General features: G+C 44.6%; 1 protein-coding gene across 1 annotated transcript in view; it reads right to left on the bottom strand.

Annotated features, from left to right (window-relative positions):
- Positions 1 to 21,327, bottom strand: part of ATRN (attractin) — a 251,188-nt gene that overhangs the window by 117,408 nt on the left and 112,453 nt on the right. The window contains exons 13-19 of the mRNA XM_090035106.1: positions 20,721 to 20,836; positions 19,829 to 19,967; positions 17,370 to 17,551; positions 13,314 to 13,530; positions 11,680 to 11,865; positions 8,416 to 8,634; positions 7,621 to 7,758 (exon numbers count right to left, since the gene is read on the bottom strand). Of these exons, the coding sequence (XP_089891232.1) occupies positions 7,621 to 7,758; positions 8,416 to 8,634; positions 11,680 to 11,865; positions 13,314 to 13,530; positions 17,370 to 17,551; positions 19,829 to 19,967; positions 20,721 to 20,836 (1,197 nt within the window). The remainder of the gene's footprint in view (positions 1 to 7,620; positions 7,759 to 8,415; positions 8,635 to 11,679; positions 11,866 to 13,313; positions 13,531 to 17,369; positions 17,552 to 19,828; positions 19,968 to 20,720; positions 20,837 to 21,327) is intronic.

Below are 21,327 nucleotides of genomic sequence, written 5' to 3'. Positions count from 1 at the left end.
CACAGAAACAACTACGCTCTATGAAGCACATCTCTCATTAATGAGATTCTAAATTTACATCAGCAGCTATCCCTGTCTTTACCCAACTTAAATCAAGACAGATGCAAAATGCACTCTAGCCCAAGTCTGACATTAAACTAGGTAAGAATGAGGAGGAACTTTGTATTTAATTTAAAAACGTCAAATGACTGACATACATTAGCAACACACCAAAACAAAAAGATATGCAACTGTTCCTTGAAACTTGAATAATGCAGATTAGCAAACTGGTGCTTCATTGCACTTTTTAAAATCATTGTTTAAACCCCAGGACATTTAGAAAAGGTTTTATAAATAACAGTTTAAGTTTCTTTGTGCATAATTTTTACCAGGAGCCTGGGAACAGTTAAGACTGTTTATTAAAGGCCTAAAAAACATGAACAAAAACTAGGAAGTTTGCATAGGTTTATTAAGCGTCAGTTTAACGAAGTGGAAATCAAGGGTGTAAAACTCACCTGGCCCTGTGGGCTAGAGGAGCATCCCTGAGCTGGTCTGTGGGCCAGACTTGGATCAACCCCCTGTGGAGCAGCTGCAGTGCCAGGTGCAGCCTGTGCCACCGCACAGAGCACACGCCAGCCCCTGGAGGCAACATGGGGTGTACGCTGCCCGCTGTGCGCAGCCTGGACCCAATGCTGCACGTGGCACGGGGGCCCAGGCTGCAGACAGCACCCCAGACTGCCCCCACGTTGTGCTGAAGTGCACGCAGCACAGGGTCCAACCCGCACACCACAAGCAGGGTTGTGGCACATGGCTCTATGGGCCACATCAGGCCAGCGGGCTGTAAGTCTGACACCTCTGATGTAAACGAACAAGTGGATTTTGGAAACCACTAGCAGATGGCTCCTTCTGAGAAACTGCTAAGCTGAAGTAATAAAAAATAAAAAAAAACCCCCAGAAATAAAAATACTTCCTAGAACTGACAAGTGGCTCTGCTTCCACAGCCGCCAGGGGTATTCTGCCCTCCCTGGAGGCCAGTGGCCAGGCTGGCCTGCCCGTGTTCCCTGGCTTCCTCCCTCCATCTCTCGTCGGTCATGTCCTGATGTTGCAGCTATGAAAGGGAGGTTATCTATAGGGGCTAGAGTGGCCTCCTCCTTGGTTCCTTTTACTTCTCCATCCTCACCCCACTTTAAAAGGGCTTTAATCACCCTAGGAGTTAAAAATGTGACCTCCAGTGGCCCCCCCAGTCATGGCCATGCCTTGCAGATGACTCCCAATTACCTCTTGTACTGGGGCTCTTATTCCCAGACTGACACCCTAAGGCCTCCAAACCCTTGTCCAACCTTCAGCTTCCTCAGCCTCTACCCTTTTTAGCTAGCTGACCTCCACCCAGGTCCACTGCCTTGGACTCTGGGTCCCAGCTCTTAACACCTCTGATTAAAGTGGGTCTCACAAGCATGGAGTAGTCCTGGCATCATGCTCCATGGCCTCCAGATCTCCACTCCAGCCACAAACATGCCCTCTGGTCACAAACTTAACTAAAGAAAAGAAAATCAACACTGAAAGGGGTAATCGTCTGGTTCTAACTCAAACTCAACCCTCTCAGGGCCATAATCACTGCCGCCTTCATAAGGAGTAGCCTCTACTCCTCCAGCCCCAGGGTAGCTCCTTTCTCCTGGCACCCAGCTCCTTCCCCAGCAGTCTGCAGGCCTGGACTGCCTGCCCCAGTGCAGAGGCTGGGCCTATAAGCAGCCAAGCCCTGCCCCTTACGGTCAGTTGACTGCTCCCCACGGAGATGTCCCTAACAGCTCCTACTCAGTCCAAATGAGTTCTTGGGCTGCTCTTGCCCTGCAGCCTTCCCAAACCCAAGCTTCCAGGCTGGAGGTCCTGCTGGGGCTGCCTCTGCCAGCCACAAAACTCCTGCTCCCTTTTTGACTGCAGTTAAAAGGTTGGGATTCCCCATTACGGAGCCCTCCTGGGGACACGTTTCAGTGGCGGCCAAGCAAGCAACCCCTGTGGCCCTTTGTTGCCTTTTGCCCTAGTGTCAGAGTGGCTCCCAATACAGCCCATAAGGAGCCTCACAGTTCAGACAGGCCTGGGGCGCCAAACAAATTTGAGGCGCTGGATTATAGCATCCATGTACCAGGCTCCTCAGGTTCTTTCCCACTGTGGACTACGTTGTTGAGAGAGTTTAACCTCTACTCTTATGTAGTCAGGACACATTCCTCCTCTCATTTGTAACAGCACAGCATCCCAGCAGCAACTACAATTGCTTGCATAGAAAAGTTAATACTAGGCAAAGCATTTTTTCCTCTCTTTCAGTGCAACTGAGCAGCCTGAAGAGAGAAGGCAGCATTGAAGTCATCAGCCGCCTCCCTGGGGACCACCAGCAAGTGCTCCATGGAGAAGATTAGACTCATTGCCATAGGAGCACTCTGATTTGGGGGATAAAGGTACCTTCCATTTTCTTCCAAATAGCTCTCTTATCTCACACAAACATATTTCTATGCAAAGGTTTTATCAGAAAATGCAAAAATACTGAATGAACTAGAAAAAGCACCTCACAGCTATTTTTACCATTTTGATGCGTTGCATTTCCTCCTCTCGGTTATTAACACTGTTCGAAAGAGAACAAACGTTAAAAGCATCTGCTGAGGAGTGAATTAGCTAGCACACGGTTATTATGTATCTGATATTGCAAGGTGCAGTGAGCTAATGAAGGGATGCAGAAGTCTTCTGGTGAAGTAGCCGTGGCTTTTTTTAAAACTTAAGACAATCCTTCTGGTGAAGGTAACTTGTCCTGACAGCAGTGAAAGGGAAGAACCTCACATCCCCTGAATCACTTGTTACCTCCCCTTGACTCAAATGCCAACAACAGTAACATTTAAAGTTTACAGAGAACAAGATTCATCTCCATCACTGAGCTACCAGGAGCCTAGCTTGCAGGAGAGAGGTCTTCTCTCTCACCCTAACAGAACTGGGGTAAGTGGTCTCTGAAACCACTCCAATATTAATATGATCTCTTTTGGGTGGAATCAAACCCATGCTTTCAGGGCTAACTGATTAAGTTGCACTCCTCCAAATCCAATTAACCTTACCACGCAGTCTTAATTATTCAGCAGTGGCTGGGTATACAAACAACTGCTTCCAAGTCCAGCTGTGTCTCAACCCTCAATGGTCCCAACAACGTGTTACAAATCACCGTGTAAAAACTAAGGCCCCTTCTACACTTTGTACCTACTCCATAATTAAAGTGTTAATCGCAGCATAAATGACAAGGGTGCTGCATGTGCCCCCAACTTACAGCGTCATAAAATGTAAGACAGCCATAAAACTCCACATATAACAGAATATTTTTAGGGGTGATCTGGATAGCACGTAAATTGAACACTCCTGCCTCCGGAACTGCAGGCACTTGGCCTTCGACCTGCCACGCAAGGAGAGCCAGGGATCACAATCCTGGGCTCCCCCTGCACGGACAAGCACAAAGGTGGCAATTGGGTTCTGATCCCACAATCTGGACCGGCCAACCATTTTTCTGCCTTTATAGTAAATCATGCTAAAGTAATTGCAAATTAAAAAAGTGATCAACCCCGCCCTCCCAACTAAAAATGGTAAAATCTATCCCAGTGACACTGAGTAAGTTTCCTATGCATTTTTTCCCCAGGATTGTGAATAAATCTCATTAAAAACTTTCAGAAGCTCATGTAAACAAACAGGCAAAGACAAAGTGAGTTTGCAAAAGGAAAGAAACTTATTCTGGGTGAAATTCTAACAAGCGCAATACTTCAACCCAGAACACAGACCGTTCATAACTACTGGACCTGAAGTGACCCTGTGTAGGATGGATAAGACTCAGTCTAGGAGACTGTTTTGAGCCATAACCTCCCAAGAACCACTCCTATCCACCCATACAGATAAAATTCTTAAGCAGGCTCTCATCTTCTCACATCTTAAGAATGCGCTTGTCAGAGCTAAGGGACTTTTAGCCAAGGAAATTTTGCCCAAGCAATTTTGGCAAACTTTGTCCAGTTCACCGCCATCAGACTACTGCTGAGAAGACCATAATGAAAGGGGTGGGCAAAATATGGCCTATGGCCATATCCAGGCCACGAGGCCATTCTATCCGGCCCGTGGGGCCCCTAAAAAATTTAGAAAATTAATATTTATCTATCTTTGGTTCCCATCAAAAATGACCCAGGGGAAGCGGTAGGATCTGGGGAAGCCTGGAGGGCTTCTGCAACAGCAGGGGCTGCCCGGCCCCGCCCCCCAGCAAGAAAGCCCCGGCAGGGGCCCCTGGCCTGGGACCACGTGACTGCACCGGTGCTGGAAACTCAGGTAAGGGGGGATGGAGAGTGGGGGACCTGGACAGAGAAGTAGCCCGGGGAAAAGCGGCCCTTCCCCCGCCCCATGCCCAATACCCCATGCTGCAGCCGCTTGCAGCCCACGCAGGGGCTGTCCTGAACAGGAACAGGCGCCCCACGTAGGCTGTGAGCGGCTGCAGCGTGGGGTGTCGCGCACGGGGCAGGGCTGCTTTTCCCGTGCTCAGCACCAGCTTGTAACCCACCCCCACTGCCTGCCTGAGCCCCGCGCCAGCTCGCCCATCAGGGCTTCGCACAGCAACATCAGTTGCGGCCCCCCCACTTGCTGTGCCAGGCAGTGTTGGCTGCTGCTGCCTGCCCCGAGCTCATGCACTGGGCAGCACAAAGACAGCGGGTGGCAAACACTGCCCAGCACAGCAAGCGGGGGGCCGCAGCTGCTGCCACCGTGTGCAGCCCCGACGGGCAAGCCCAGAGCCAGTGCTGGGCCCAGGCTGGCAGCGGAGGCGGGTTACAAGTCCCTCACCCGCCCTGCGGCCGGTGCCCCACGCTGTAGCCACTTGCAGCCCACCTGGGGCTGCCTGTGCCTGCTCAGGGCAGCCCCACGCTGGTTACAAGCGGCTGCAGCAGGGAGTGTGGGCCACAGCACACGGGAGGGGCCACTTTTCTCCGCACTCTGCACCAGCTCCTTCCCTGCCTCGGAGCAGGGGGTCAGGGCTGCATGCTGCCCCCTACCTGTACCACGGGGCTGGGGGGCACTGGGAGTGAGCGGGTGCATGGGGTCCACACCGGTGTCCCAAGGCCAGTGCCAGCAGGGCAGCAGAAGTACAGGGTCCTGGCCAGCAAGGGCTTTATGGAGCTGGGCCAGCTCCCCCTTCTCCCTGCTGGTGCAGCCCAGCCCGGCTCCACAGACCCTTGCCAGCCCGCGCCCCGCTCTGGGCCCCACCAGTGCTGGCCCTGGGACATCGGTCCCAAAACATTGGGACACTGGTCCCAAGATGGTGACCAGAGGGCAGGGTGCCTGTCAAAGGGTGGGGCTACCCATGCAGCCCTCGACAGCTTGCCAAAACTGGGTAAGCGGCCCTCCACCCGAAAAAATTGCCCGCCCCTGCCATATCAGGTCACCCCTCTGGTCTCCAACCCCCATTAAAACAAACATTAGTTGCTTGTCTTTACCCTGAGCCTACCTGTCTCATTTAGTGCTGACAGATCAACTCCTGCCTCCAATTAGTCCACGCTGCCAACCTCAATGGCCCATTTAGATTTTCAAAACCTTTTTCCCCCTCCTGTTCTGACCCTCACCTCTGGGAAGAGGTCCCTGTAAAAAAAAAAAAAATGCAAAAAATCCTCTTCACTTCTCTTTTTCTAACACCTCTTCACAGCTCTTTGTGGGGTGGAGGGTAGAACCAATGATCTTCCAAAGTCCCTTCCAGCCTTACAATCTATGAATCTCCTTTGCCGCAATACCTACAAAAATTAAAGCAGTTTGGCTGCTGGTAGGCTGGCAATACTGCTACATAAGAACATAAGACAAGACGTATTGGGCCAAACCACACATCCATCCAGTTCAGCCTCCTGTCTCTCACAGTGGCTGAGAGTGGATGCCGAGGTGAAGAGTATTTATACAGGATCTACCCAGACTTTTCTGTTCTCTGCCTCCTAATTTGAAGGGTGTAGCTCTATTGTCATGTTTAAATACCCTCTGATTGACCCGTCCTGAATGAATCTGTCCAATCCTTTTTTGAAGCTGGTTAAATCATCAGCCTGTACAATACCTTGTGGTAATAATACACTATGCTTGTTTTTAGTCTACTTCCTATGCCCCAGCTCTATTATTGTGAGAATTTATGGCAAATCTGTTTACTTTCTCCACATCATTCACTATTCTATAGACCTGTATCATACCCCACATCCTCCATCACCTTTTTTTAATCTGAAAAGTCCTAGCTTATTTAGACTCTCCATGCCCCAATTACCCCTATTGCCCAACTATCCTTGTTGCCTCTGCATTTGGTGCAGTGCTGTTTCATTGCCTCTTCATTCCATCCACATCTGTTGTCTCTTGTCTTAGATTATTAAATCTTTGCAGCAAAGACTATCCTTTTGTTCTGTGTTTGTCCAGCGCCTAACATAGATGGCTCCTGGTCCACGATTACAGCTCTTGAGCACAGAGAGTCCAACTTAATAATTCAAATGGATGTATGTGGCATAACAGTGCATTAAACTACACAAACCGAGGGCACTCAGATTAATTTTATTTTATAGCATCACCAAATAAATCCATGGGGGAAGATTTCTTTACTGAAAAGCATGTTTTGATTTACTGCATCTTATATTGTTGTAAGGGGTGGGGGGAACCTCTTTATCCTGAAGAACCCCCAAGCATTTTACAATTTTAAATTATAATTCCAATGGGGATTATTTAATTTTGCTTCTGTCATCCAGCTACCTCTGCCTGGAAACAAGACCATATTTCAATAATGCATAAGTCCAATAACTAGTGATTTGTCCAGCTGCAGCAAGGGGAACAATTAAATACTGAATGTGAATGGTTCAATCTGGAATGGGTTTAATCTGGGATCTGAGGGCTGTTCCTTCTGAAACAGGATCTTGTAATTCTTAGATGACCACAATGGGTCACCCATGAATTTTAGGCTTGAAAACATTCATTAAGATCATTGCACACAGTGGTGCGAAATTCACTGGGCCCACATGGTGTGGGGCAGGTCTGCAGGCTAGATCCAGCACATGGGGTCAGTCTGTAGGCCTGGTCCATGTGGCCTGCAGGGTGTCCCAAAAGCCTGGAAATGTAGTGGCAGGACAAGAGGTAGCTATATTAATTATCAGAGCTCCAGGACATTCAGCAATTCAAGCTGTTGCCATTCATCCTGATGCTTAAACTTCTATACCTGGGAAGAGCCGAGCCAAGCCGAGCCTGTGGGAATATCTTGGTCACCCCCAATCCATATCAACTTCAATAATCACAATTGTGTGTCACTGCAGACCTCATCAAAGTTTTTAAAATGACATGGTTACACATTATTTTTCCTTCCAATATGTCTCCTACCTCATCCAATGCATTGCTCTGTTACAGCTCGTATGAAAGATTACCACATAAATGCATAGGCCCAAAGAGACTTCAAAAAGGTTGTCTTGTGAGTGCTTCATTGTGCAATCTTACCATTCTTCTAAACTATCTTTTTAATGCAATTAACATATTAGCAAAGATGCCCTGAAGAGATCTAATTTGCACTAAGTTACTATGATAAGCGATGGCGTAATAACCCAAAGATCTGAAGGAATACAGACTGAAGATGTTACTCACACTGGCACGTTCCTCCGTTAGTTGGATCTCCGTAATAACCAGATATGCAGGTCTCGCAGTGTTTGCCGGTGGTCAGGTTCTCACACTTTTCACAGATGCTTTCATTTATACATTTACTGTGCCCATTGCACTGGCAAGCTGGAAAAATAAAGGAGATGGGGGACAGGACAATTCACTTTTGTGCTTAAATGCAGTGCTGCTTACAGTCCAAGCTGCATTCTGGATCGGTAGCTTAGTCGAGTTACAACTGCAACTCTCTCATGCAACTTCCACATTTGGAAAGAGACCCTGGTTCTTGTACTCTGCTCAGAGACAGGAACCGAGCACAGAGATGACTGTTTCAAACGTTAAGGTTGCATAAAATAAACTGAACAACAAGCTGTACAGATACAGCAGTGACTGGACTGCAGGCAACTACAGGGTGAGGCTTACGGGGAGGCAAACAGCCTGCATTTCTCTAGGCTCCCTTCCACCAAATCCAGATCAAATGCACTGCTGAGGAGCCTTGACACTAGTCACTTGAATATTCAGATGATCAGAAGTGCCTTTCCTTTTGACTTGATTAACTCCTCATATTTAATCATACTTAAAGCACTAAACACAGCCATATTCTGTAGACTAATTGTGGACTCCAGGACACAGTCTTCATAATTTCAAAAGAAAATGTATGTCCCTCTGCTTACACTGAGAATAAATGCAAATTCTAAAAATTGTTTAAATAGGTCTTTTATCTCAAGGCTAAGTTTTACAAACTCTGAACAGTTTGAACAATCAAAGCCCGCTTGGCTCAGTTACCTGGACACTGAATGAAGGACCAGTTATAATGATTCTCTGCTGGACACATGCTGACATTAAGGATGGGTCTTGACATAGTTGAAGACGGCATCTTTACTGGACCTCTGTAAGAGCCTTCTATGCACTTCCCCTTTCCTGTATTGCTAGGATCCGTACACCAGCCACAGCCGGGTTGTTCCAAACAGTGGCCGCACGTGCAGTAACCGGAGCAGTTTTCAGCTAGGAAAACAAATGTCAAATTGTAAAACAAGTCATAGTGTGAGACAACACTGGGAACAGGACTCTTCATGTGCCACTTGCTGACCTGGAGACTGATCTTTAGTGGGAAATAAATATACATAGTTTTAAGTGTAAGCTAGAATCTGAGAATAAAATATTTCTCATTTCTCTTAACATATTTTATACAAGAATCTCAAAAGAAAGCTTTCTTTTATTAAAAACCAGTAAGCCTAAACAGGCCTATCATCATCTTATCCCAAAAGCAAAATGAGATAGAGAAGTTAAATCATTCAACCAGCTAAAAGCAAATTACGTTATAGGCAGGGGGGTGGGAAAAAAAACCCAAAAAACAACCTAGTGCCCTCTTCTCACCATTAACCAATGTACACTAAAATGTAGGCAAATGTTTTTAATCAACTGTCTGAACTATCCTGGTCTTACTCACAATAAAGTAAAAATTAAATCAACAGTCCCCAAATGAAGGTAAGAAACAATTTAATTGGATTAACAAATTACCAGTTTTAGATTCCACAGATAAACCTCTAATGCTCCTACATCACAAAGAAGCCAAAAGAGAACGTAAGGGTTACCAAAATGACTTGTTCTCCAAACAAACAATTTCTACAGTGCCACACTGTAAGAACCATGTGCAGCGCAAGGCATCTACAGAAACTTTAAGGCCATATTTTATCACTCAGTTCTCAAGCACAATTGTGCGCTGAATTGGGTTAAAAATACTACATCCACTTCAGTCATTCCTCAATTCCTTGCTGTCAATTGTGACTATGGACACATTTTCATACCACCATGCTGGATTGAGGGACACAGCTGTGAAGTGTGCTCTGCCTTCGTTCCTATCCAAATCCCAGGAGCACCATTTTAGAGCAACCCTAGGGATATGCCAGGAGCTGCTCTTGGAGTCTCTGGGTGCGTTCGGATGTGCGTGTGCGTTTGGTTCCCCGAGGACAACCAGCAGTCGTGCACCTTGCACAGCAGCTACTTGTCCCCAGGGAATGCCTGTGCCCTGCGTGCTTTGGTGCATGGCAAATTGCCCTGGGTGGGGTGGGGGAGGCTGGGACCAGCACTGTGCTGACCCCAGCCGCCTTACCTGGGGACATCCTGGGGCTGCAGCCACAGCAATTCTCCTGCACGGAGCCTGGCTGGAAGCAGAGCGTGGCTCCGGGTGACCCAGCTCCACTTTTCAGCAGCATGTGCTGCCCAACCATGTGCTGCACTGTTGTGTTTTCTTCCCTGTGGTTTTTTTGACCCCTGGATATCCAAGGGTCAAAAAACCCACAGGAAAAAAAAACAGCGGAGTGCACACTTGGGCAGCGCACCTTGCAGCACAGACAAGTGCGGTATGTGGCATTACAAGCATGTCTGCGGCACCACATACCCTACTCGTTTGAACATGCTCTCTGTGTTTACTGGCACACATTTGGGACTGCCTGCCCGTCCCTGGGATACAGACTGTGCTGAGCGAGAATGAGCAAGCAGGGAGTATTCACAGTGGTCCTCCCAGACAGGAGAGAAGCAGCATAAAGCAGCCCTGTGTTTCAGCAATGACAAAAATTGTTCTGTTTGTAGGATCAACCTCAGTTTTGCTCTTCTACTTCAATCCAGATTCAACCAATAAATCTCAAATTTGATCTGCACAACTCGAAGAAACAGATTTTCTGTACTCTCCGAGGAAACGTGATTCTGGTTTTGTTGCTGGTGGTTCCGTGTTCGGTGATTGTCCACTGTTCAGCCTCCACAAAAGGCTGGCGGGGGGATCTAGTGGCTTGTTACAAATTAGTCAGAGGGGACCAGCAGGCATTGGGGAAGTCCCTGTTCCTCCGAGCACTGCCAGGAGTGACCAGGAATAGCGGTCACAAGCTGGCAGAGGGTAGATTCAGACTACACATCAGGAGGCGCGACTTCACAGTCAGGGCAGCTAGGATCTGGAACCAACTTCCGAGAGAAGTGGTGCAGGCTCCTACCCTGGGGGTGTTTGAGAGGAGGCTAGATGTACACCTTGCTGGGGTCGTTTGACCCCGGTGCTCTTTCCTGCCATGGCAGGGGGTCAGACTTGATAATCTGCTCAGGTCCCTTCCGACCCTACTAATTATGAAACTATAACTATAAGCATGATCTCTCTTATTAATTAAGATGTGGCAACATTTGCATTTTTACTTTAGAAGAAAAATGAGTTTTCCATTACTTCAGTCCATTAAATCACTCATCTCCTTTTACTTCCTCCCACGTTGGCATGCAGAGAAAAATAAATTCATAAACTAATGTCTGATGATCACTAAAAACAAAATTATTTCACACTACTGATCAACAGTTTTCATATTAGCATATCACAGAATGAAAAGCAACCACCTACAAACATAAATACTTTAAAAATGAAAAAGTATGATGAACTAACCAGCTATGCATCTAACTATATTTTGAGATGTTCAGTCCTAGAATTTCCATGTCCTGGCAAAAGCAAGCCCTCTAATTTCCTTTTTCAATATTTAATGACATTACATCCGCTAGCCACACCATTCTCTAATCAACTGCTTTGCTCATTCCCCTTTTTGCATCAAGCTGCTACACAATGCTACAACTTGCTTATCGTCTCCCAATAAGCGCAACAAGAATTAACTGATATCCAAATGGCTCTGTATTCAAGTTTTACAACAGTTGTATTTTCATTCAAACTGAAATGGGAAACTAATAATATGAAGCACCCAAAATAATCCTGAGTGTGTCCAGCGATATTTCAGACTAATAGCAATTCAGAAAATGAAAGAAAAGATGGCATCACTTTTTTCCCCAAGAGAGAAAAAAAGAAACAGTTTTCGATCACGCCATTTGTGGAGCTCCTCTGCCTTGCTCAACACCTTCCACAAAGTACAGAGCAGGTTGCAGGAGCTGGACATCTGTGTTGAGGCTCTTCAGGTCAGGGACCGATGATGGAGAGCATTGTGCACTTGCTTCGGAACTGGTGACAGCTCCGTTAGCCGAAACAAAAGCTGTTATAAAACCTTCCCAGACGCAGATGCAATTACTTACGTAGACAACTGTTCGTGGTGTACCACTCCATGCACTGGCCATAAGGGAAGGAAGCCACGTAAGCGTTTGAGTCCACACACTGCTTCATGTTACTGCACCACATGCATTCAGAGTTGGTACTTGTGCATTCTCCACATGTTGTCCTCAAGGCACACGGTGTGCGACACTGCTTGGCACTGTGGTTAGCTGGACATAAGAAACACCATGGGAAAAACTAAGTCTTAAAAAAATAGTTAGTTATAGGACCTTAACCATTACGCAACAGAAATGAAAGGGATGAACCCACCAGGCAATGAGCCAAAAAAACCTGTTGAACTCTTTCTAAACTGCATCAACCTCAAGGAATTTTAAGACAGATGCAATGAAAAGAAACCTCCTTTTTCAGTAACTAACTGCATGTTTGTTCTCTTATGAGTGCAAATGTATTAAAAAAACCCCAAAGGAAACCATGCTAAAGTTATTACTGATTTGGGTCTTTCTGTCTTAGGACAGATGCATAAGAATAAGCTATTTAGTTCTGCAAAGCTTACTGTGGATTTTACATGCAGAAACTGGTTTAAACGACTTGACTAATTCTAAAAGGAAAACAAAAAAATCAGCCAGAAAGAGAATACTTTGTCCCCTGCTTAATCCATTAGACAGCAATGCACATTGACCATTAATAGACCAAAATGCCACACATTTAAGTTTAAGCTAGTTTAAAACTTTCTGAATCAGTTTACATCAGAAAAACAAAGACATTCAGAGTTAAGATTTGCCAAATATCCTTATTTCTGACTGTATCCTGAACTCGCACCAAACAGCAATTACACTGGTCATGTTATGTAATCAGCCAGCTTCTCTAAAAATATAAGGCACTAATGGTTATGCAGAATAATTAGCCATAATGGAGAGTTAATAGACCAAGCCATTTTTAAGATACGCAGTTCCAACAAAGCTAGAGGACTCTTCTAAAAGCAAATAGCCTCTTTTTGCAAAATTCTCATCTCTCTGAAGTGTCATGCCCAATTAACTTCGAACCTTGAAAAAAAATTCTCCTCTAGCTAGAGTATATATAAAAATGCGTTCAGTTGGAGAACAGCTTAATTTTTGTTTTTTATTTATTTTTTTTTAAGGAACGACTGCTTCATACCATAATTAACCTAAATGCCACAAATAGGTACGCAACTAGGAGAAAAATAATTAAACTTTCAAATAACTAAGGTGTGCTATATTTTAACAGTTTCACAGGACAATTGCTTTTAAATGCCCTATTCCAGTACACAGCCCTGGCACAAGACACTTGAAAATGGTCTGCTTGACTGCTACATAATGTAATGATCCAAAATTTTCTCATGAGGAGTGTAGTAAAGCACTGGAAAAGGCTCCCCAAAGAGGTGATGGAGTCTCCATCCTTGGAGGTGTTTAACACCTGGCTAGACAAAGCCCTGGCTGGGATGATGTAGTCGGGGCTGGTCCCGCTTGGAGCAGGGGGGTGGACTAGGTGACCTCTTCAGGTCCCTTCGAACCCTCGTTGTCTATGCTTCTATGAAAATAAAATACATAACCTTAAAGGTCTTATTTTACTTGAAGTAACACAAAATATACCACTTCACCGGTTTCCTACAAAGCACAAAAGTCAACAGCATAGTTACCGGGCCGTTCACAGATGCTGCCATTAACTTGGTTGATGCAAGTTGCTGCCTTCAGTCCATGCTGATAAGGCTCAGCTAAATATCCACAAAATCCAGCATCGCTCGGTTCTCCCGGGAGCCACCACAGCAGGGTGTCTGTAAAGGGAGACATGTCTTCCCAACACCAGTACGACACATTGATTTTCCTCAGCCCAACCCATGGGGTCAGGGTTTTGGGCTAGAAATAAAGAAAATGAGAGATGTGAGTCAGCATGCCACAGTTTTACTATATCATGCAGCTGAAAAGCAAAGTTTGAGGGGGAAAAAAAAACCCACATTATGTACTGTTCATAAACAACCCAGCCAAGTTTTGTGGTGCAAGTATTGATTAGTGCACACTCCTCTCTCCCTGGTTCCGAGTTATGTAGTACATCAGATGGAGAAGAGACGCTTTCAAGGCATACATTATTTATTTAAAGACACCCCTCCCTCCTCTCCCAATCAACACAGGATGTAATGGGTTTAATCTAAAAGCCAATCAACAGAGAATTTTTTCAGATATTTCCAACCACTAGAGAAGAGGAAGAACAGATTTAACACATTCCACCTGACCAGTTCTGAATTAACAGTACAACTTGCCCTGCTGCGCAGGGGTTTTGAAGATGCAGTAAATGGCTAGAAACAGAACCAGCAGTTTTCCAGGGGGGCAATTTGTTTAGATGAAGGCAACGGTCATAGATGCTATTAACAGCCAATTCTCTACCGTATTTACACAAATCCAAGATGACTCTGAATTTAAGAACCGCCCCCACCCACCCAATTAGATTCTAGACCTGGAAAATGTATAAATTTCCTTGTGTAGAATCCAATTATTGGAGGGTCGTTTTAAATACGCACCCCCCCGCTGCAGAGTCAGCAGAGCAGGCAGCCCCCAATACTTGTCTTCCCACCCCTTGTACCACCTACAGCCTGCCCCTGCCCGGTAGTGCCTTTGCCCCTACCACCTGCACCCACTGCCCCACTGCAGCCTCTGCCCACCGCCTGCTCCACATGGCTCCTTACCCCACTACAGTCTCTGCCCCCCGCCTGCTCCCCACAGCCTCTGCTGCTGCTCTGTGACCAGGCAGGGGCTGGAGCTTGTATGTGCTCAGTGCCCAGGAGGGAACGGAGCTGGAAATGTGCCTAACACTAAGCAGCTGGTGGGAGGGGGGCGAGACTACTGGGGGGCAGACCACTGCTGTAGCTCTCTCTCTAGACCTGACCCAAAGTTGGAGCTGCAGCAGCCACCTATCTCCTACCCTCCACTTTATACCCCAATTCAAGATAAGGGGCTTCCCTTCCCCCCATCCCATGCTTTGTTGAATGGGGGTGGGGGGCGGGCTCATCTTTAATTCAAGTAAATATGGTAAACAAAGCAAGCAGTCAACACTACAGAAATTTCCTGGCATCTCTCTCAACTGAAAGGTCAGAGGAAAAAAAGCAATCAAATATTTAACAGAAAGAGCTATACTGGTAACCCTTACCCCCTACAGATGCAGCTTATAGCACCAGAAGAGCCCTGGTATTTTTAAGGAGATCTCTTTTTGCTGGTATAAGACGCACCTCCATGAAGGCCTGATGGTGATGTAGCTCTACAAGTAAAGCCTTTGTAGTGTAACTCTTATCAGTAGCCCTCAGGAGGCAATCTACCAACTTCAAAAAAAATGTTATGTATGTTTAACTTAAACATACAACTAATGAAGCAATGTGTGTAGAGGGTATGGCCAGGAAAAAAAAAGGAAGTTGCATATTTTCAGACAAAGTGTACAAGAACAGACACGTTGCAGCTGCTCCATGGTTTATTGGCAAGCGCAGGCTCATCCGCCAAAGGTCACTGCCAGCGTGAAAGTGGCATATTACTGCAAGTCAGAGTGCACAAGAGATGTAGCCTGGCTTCTTACCAAGGTATTTTTTGGAAATTACAAAAGCTGGTTGAATACAATGCATAATATAAACTAAAACCAAATGACTAAAAAAAAAAAATTTTTACAGTCTGTTTAGGTTTTATGACCTTTTCCATCAACAGTTCATTATGAAGGAACGACCCATGTTTATATATTCAGATGCTCTTAGAGAACTTATGATAGTGGTGATCAAGCTGATCTAGGAATGTATACTGTACTTAACCACTAGGGTAGCCAAAGGCCTTGCAAGTTTTAAAACTACCTATTTTTAATATCATCTTCTATTTTCCTCCAGTGCCTTACAAAAGATTTCTTTTAATATGTAATCTTGTATAAAAGACACCTTACACTGTGTCAATAAAATGAAGCACGCCCTAATGCCTGTGATTGTTGAGCTGTTTCATTTTAACATCACAATGGGAACGGAAGGAAAAAAAGAAAGTAAACAACCTTGTTTCAATACACTAATATAACATTTCCCTTCAGCATTTTTAAGTATGTTTCTGCTCTGAAGAATCCGTAGCAATGGTATTATGTTCCACATTTGTACGCATATAAATGTGGAATTTTTCCCCATAGCAAATGCTTTCAGTTTACAAATAAACACATTTCCATGACTGCTAGCTCTGAACGGAGCGGTCTCAGAACTAGGAGTTTTCTTTATGCTCTCATTGCAGGTCATAGCCGTATTGGACTAGAGGCAAAAGGAATGAAAAACTTGTGGAAGAGGTGATATTTTCTGTTAGACCAACTAGCTACTTGCAAACAAATTATTTAATTTATTTGCAAGCTTTCAGGCATGCTCACCCTTCATCAGGCATAGAAGAGAGCAAAGAACGTAAAAAGTTCTCCTAGGTAAAAATGAAAGTTCATCAACTTTGCAGTAAAAAGATTTTTGCAACTGTTCTCCGTGGCTAACAGGGACAAAACAAACTATTCCACACAGAAGATTTTACCACACCTTCAGCTCTCCTGTGAAATATGAATTTTCATTTCTGTCCTAGAAGAACTTTTACAATCTCTGCTCTCTCTTCTGCCTGATGAAGGGTGTGTGCGCTCAAAAGCTTGCAAATATATAAAATAATTTGTTTGTACATATCTAGTTGGTCTAATCTTCCATGAGTTTTGATTCATTGGTAGCAATGATTCGGAAAAGCTATGTGGGGCTCTTGATACACCTGTGCGGGGCCATTCAATTTGCCTTAGCACCATCCGAGCAGCCTTCTTTTAAAGTCTTTGCATCACTGTAGCAGACAGAAAAGGAAGAGATTCCAGCTCACTCTCCTTTAAGTATGCTGGTCCAATATAATTAGCAAGGACAACATGTTTTCGTCACTAAGAGCGTAAGAACTGCCATTTACTGGTCCATCCTGCCCAGTATCCTGTGTCACAGTGGCTGACAGCAGACGCTGAAAGGGAGAGTATGCCTCTGTTCCTCTCCTACTTGCAGCTTCCAGCATTTAAGGTCTAGGAAGCCTGATTCTGAGACTGTATCCTGAACTCCCATGTTCAATAGCTACTGGCGCACCTTTCCTTCAAGAATCTGTCCAACCCCTTTCTGAACCTGAAACGGTCAGCTGGCACAAAAGGTCATGGCAATGAGGTCCACACTTTAAAGTGTATTCGCTTTAACGTGAACACACCAAGAAGGTTCACCACGTAAGAAGCTGCCATTTAGAAAAACAGCCACTTTTCCCAATAGAAAGAATCATTTAAATGCTTTACATGAAAATGTAAACAGTGCCCCCAAAGGGCCCTTCGTTTATAGGGTGTTGTGTACAGGGCACGCAAGAACCACTCACCTTCATGTTGCAGGCACGTATCAGCATCAGAAATATGCACAAGGCTTTTTTATACCAAGCAATAGCATGGAGGCACCACATGCGTTTATATTTATCTCTCCCATTTACATTTTCTTCACTTAACACACTTCAAAAGCTGCTATGGGATATGTTAGTTTTCAAAAGAAAACCCAGGCCCTTTGAGTTAAGAGGCTATTTTGGTACAAAGCACACAATCCCATAAGCAAGCATTCTTCCCCAGTCAGAGCGCTAATTACTCAGAGGATACCAAGTCAGAGCACTAATAAGTCAGAGCACAAGTTACTCAGAGGATACCAAGACGTAGCACTCACCGAAGACTGCATCTTCACCAGCTCCTTTAGAACAAATTCTACCTTCTTCTGGGTGGTGAGAGAAGCCAGGAGAGCATTATGAGTCCTGCAGGCCAGTTTAGCATGGTCATAGTTCTCTTTGGTGTTAGTGATTTTCAAACAGGAATTGCCCACCAAATGCCAGTTTGGTCCACAGATATTTTCTATGGAAAAGTGACAAAACAAGAGACAGAAAACATGAGTTGCCCAGGTAAAGAGAACGCTTCCGGGTGAGGTGATGAAGGCTCCATCTGCAAGGGGCCATCAGTGTTGAACTGATACCGCTGCTCCAAAAAAGCTTGGGTTTCCTTGCCTACATGTCATGGTGCAAAGTAAGTAAGCCATCAAGAAAGGCTTTGGGAAAAGGAGCAGCTTGTTAGGAGCAAAATTATGGATGGAAGAGGGTATTATTGGAAATGATGGGAACTACCTCTAGCTTTTAGTTCAATATGCTGCAGCAAGGGAAGTTTAGGCTATGTATTAGGAAGAATTCTCTCACAAGGAGGGTCGTAAAACACTGAAAAATGTTACCCAAATAGATTGTGGACTCTCCATCCTTGGAGGTTTTGAAGACCTGTCTAGACAAAGCCTTGGCTGGGATGATGTAGTTGAGGCTGGTCCTACTTGGAGCAAGGAGTTGCACTAGATGTGACCTCCTGAGGTCCCTCTCCCAACCCTCATTTTCTCTAAGTCTAAAATTCCTAAAATTCACCTCTAATTTATAACAAAGCAACATGCATCAGTTTCCAAGGAAATTAAAGCATAAAATTTCAGTGCAAGGTTTGTGCCTCTGTGCTCTCTCAGCCAAAAAAAAGGAAAGGGGGTTGGATGGAGCACTGCCAATTCAAAGGCTTGAAGTCTCAGTCAGAGCACTCAAATCATTTGATAGTCTTTAAAATAAGAAAAAAATACTACTCCTATTTGTGTTCTTTTACCTGCCTTCTGGTTCTGAAATCTTTAGGTCTGACCCAAGCCATAGTTGAGCCTCCTCCCACAATTATAAAGGCCAGGAACTGTCTTCTTTAAATGAAATCTAAGATTCTCATAGTCTCACGCACCCAAGAATTGGGGCTTTAAATAGAAGTGCCAGAATATCACGAGGCTCACAATAAAACCAAATTTAACAATACAGGTGACGAGAAAAAAAAAAAAAGGACTGTTGTCATAGCTAAGTAATAAAATATTAATTAATTTTAGACTGTCTACTGATTGCTCTACTTCATCCAGCTATGGGAGCAAACATAGCTGTTAAGAAAGTGCTATGAAAACTTGCAAGAAAAATACAAAGGCAATGAACATGGAGCCAAACTGGGAGAAAAGTGTTAAGTATAGAATCACTTGGAAAGAGTCTATTAAGCATGGAATAAAGGTGGTTGAAGAAAGAAAAGCCTGACATGCAGGAAGACCTCTGCACCGCATTTAGGCTAGTTAAATACAAAATTTCAGCTGTGATGAGAGCAGGAGGGACGGCCGTTCAAAAAAATGGGCTCTGCAGATGTTCAACGAGCTGATGCCTCACCCAACACAAACCTATTGTCTCACAAGACAGACAGATGTCCATGTAAGAAAACTGATAAGACTTACTATTTTACAGCATACTCTTGACACCAAATGGGTGAACAAGATCATTCTCACATGGGACAATTTACCCTTTTGGTTACTGTGCCCTGGCTAAATTTGGAACAGATTTTAACATAAAACAGAAATCCTTCTTTCAAATGAGAGAGAGAAAGGAAAACACAAGTAGAAACATTTCACTGATAATTAATATACAGTCATTTCACCCTTGACAGCAATAGTAAATCACAGGTTATTACCACCCTCACCCCCAAAAACCATCTTTGATTAGCTAAGCGGATTGAACTGCCCGAGTTTCTTACACTGCAACGTACTTTCCAATAATCCAGTCATTCATGGGTCTCTGCTCTGAAACCTCCCCAAAGTTCAAACATACTTCCTGGAAAGAAGATGTTAGAACTGGATATTGTATTCCAGTGTCAGCCTCTCGGAGGCCAAAGAAAAGGTAAGATGAAACTTTCCTACTCAAGATTCCTATTTGCTTTGTTATTTTCTCCTCCTCAGGCTTTGTGCCACATGCAAAACATTAAGCCGGTGAAGTTTTTCCTTAAAGCTCTCAGACAAAAGTTGTAAGTAAGGTAAGGCCAAGGACCAATTCCCTGTGAAGCTCCCGCTAGAAACATCCCAGCAAGATGACGATGCCCCTTTCACAACTCTAATTTAGCAAGGCCATGTTTATTTTGTGATGCTCTAGTTTTTTTAATCTGAATGCTGTGCACAACCAAGACAAAAAGCCTGACAGAAGCCTTAGTACGTTACATCAATGGTATCGCCATACTTCATCCTCATCCACAGCAGGTACTGTCGGTTTTGAGGTGCAAAAGCAACGAATGCGCACAGATGCCGCTGTTGAGCATACGTACCAGGTAAAGCTATACACTCTTGATTGCGGGGCTCCCATTGACAGTTCTGGTCCATCGCACAGCTTTTACAACTTGTCTTTTTGTTGCAGTAATAGGAAGGGTTATCCTTGGGGCAGTTGTCATACACAGTAATAGGAACCTGAAAGACAGCACGGTTAAGCTTTTCTCTTACATGGCTACTTAATGCACACAAGAAGCACAGAATCATAGAAAGTGAGGGTTGCAAGGGACCTCAGGAGGTCACATCTAGTCCAAGCCCCTGCTCAAAGCAGGACCAGCCCCAGCTACAACATCCCAGCCAAGGCTTTGTCTAGCTAGGTTTTGAAAACCTCCAAGGATGGATCTTCCACCACCTCTCCAGAATCACCACGATCTTCCACAAAAGAGGCAAATGATTAAGTCTATCAAGTGCTGAGGTTTACTAGAGGTTAAAAAAGACTGCAAATTGACTGGGACGAATTACTTGTTTAGAATACCCTGTTCAACCAGTACACCTACACACTTCCCTCACTATGCTCAAGTCCCTCAAAGACTCAATCCTGCCACCTGACTTATGAGGACATGACAAGTGGACTTGCTTTTTCTTTCTTAAACTATTACGGGAATCCTCAATGTTCATAGGATATTACCCATCCTTGCACCTTCCCCACTTCTTCCTGGTCTCTAAGACATGTGCTACTTAGGAAGTGGAAGCACAATATGATCCAGGGTCCCACAAAAAGCCCTACCCCCACCAGAAAAGAGAAAATAAGAAAAATTAGATTTTAGTGGAGAACTGGTATTTATATGAGAGGAACACAAACAGAAACTGTGACACTGAGAAGGACTTCCCTGAATTTTGAAGCTTCGGAGCCAGATTAATATTTTAGGGTGAAGCTGAAAATGCCTTTACCTGGTCTTCTGTGCAGTTGCTATGCCCTGAGATGCACTGGTCATTGCACCACTGACAGTTGTTTGTGTTGGCCGTACAGCTATAACAGTCTGTATTCTGATCACATTTTTCATGGTCTACAAATATTAAGGAAAAAAACCTGCATGATCAAAAACAGGCATTTCCGGACAGAGTTTTAAGAATGTGCTTACACATAGCATATGATACAACCAGCAACTGTATCTATAGATTTCCTGTTACCAACTAGTTATCAACAACACTGGATTCTTACTTCCAAGTCATCTGAGTTACTCCATTTATTTCTGCTGTCGAAACTTTTTTGGGATTTGACTGTCACAAAAATGCATGTGCAATTAAAGGCACAAAACCCCCCAGTTGCATGGGCAAACGCAGCTATATACAAACACAAATCAATGAACATGCAAACGATAGAGTAGACTTCAAACAGGGAATGAGGATGAGCCACTGCAGATCCATTTTTTTGACAGCCTGGCTCTTCATAACTTGGGATATTTTCCCAGAAACTTTACCACTTCTAATTCATCTTTCTTTCCTATTATCTCCTCTGCCTATAGAGAAGTTTATTGCCCATTACAAGCTCATCAAA

The sequence above is a fragment of the Crocodylus siamensis genome, chromosome 2 (genome assembly GCF_052110815.1).
Source record: "Crocodylus siamensis isolate JL-2025a chromosome 2, ASM5211081v1, whole genome shotgun sequence".
NCBI classification, from domain to species: domain Eukaryota; kingdom Metazoa; phylum Chordata; order Crocodylia; family Crocodylidae; genus Crocodylus; species Crocodylus siamensis.
The sequence above is the reverse complement of the archived record's forward strand: the minus strand, read 5'-3'. Positions and strand labels throughout refer to the sequence as shown.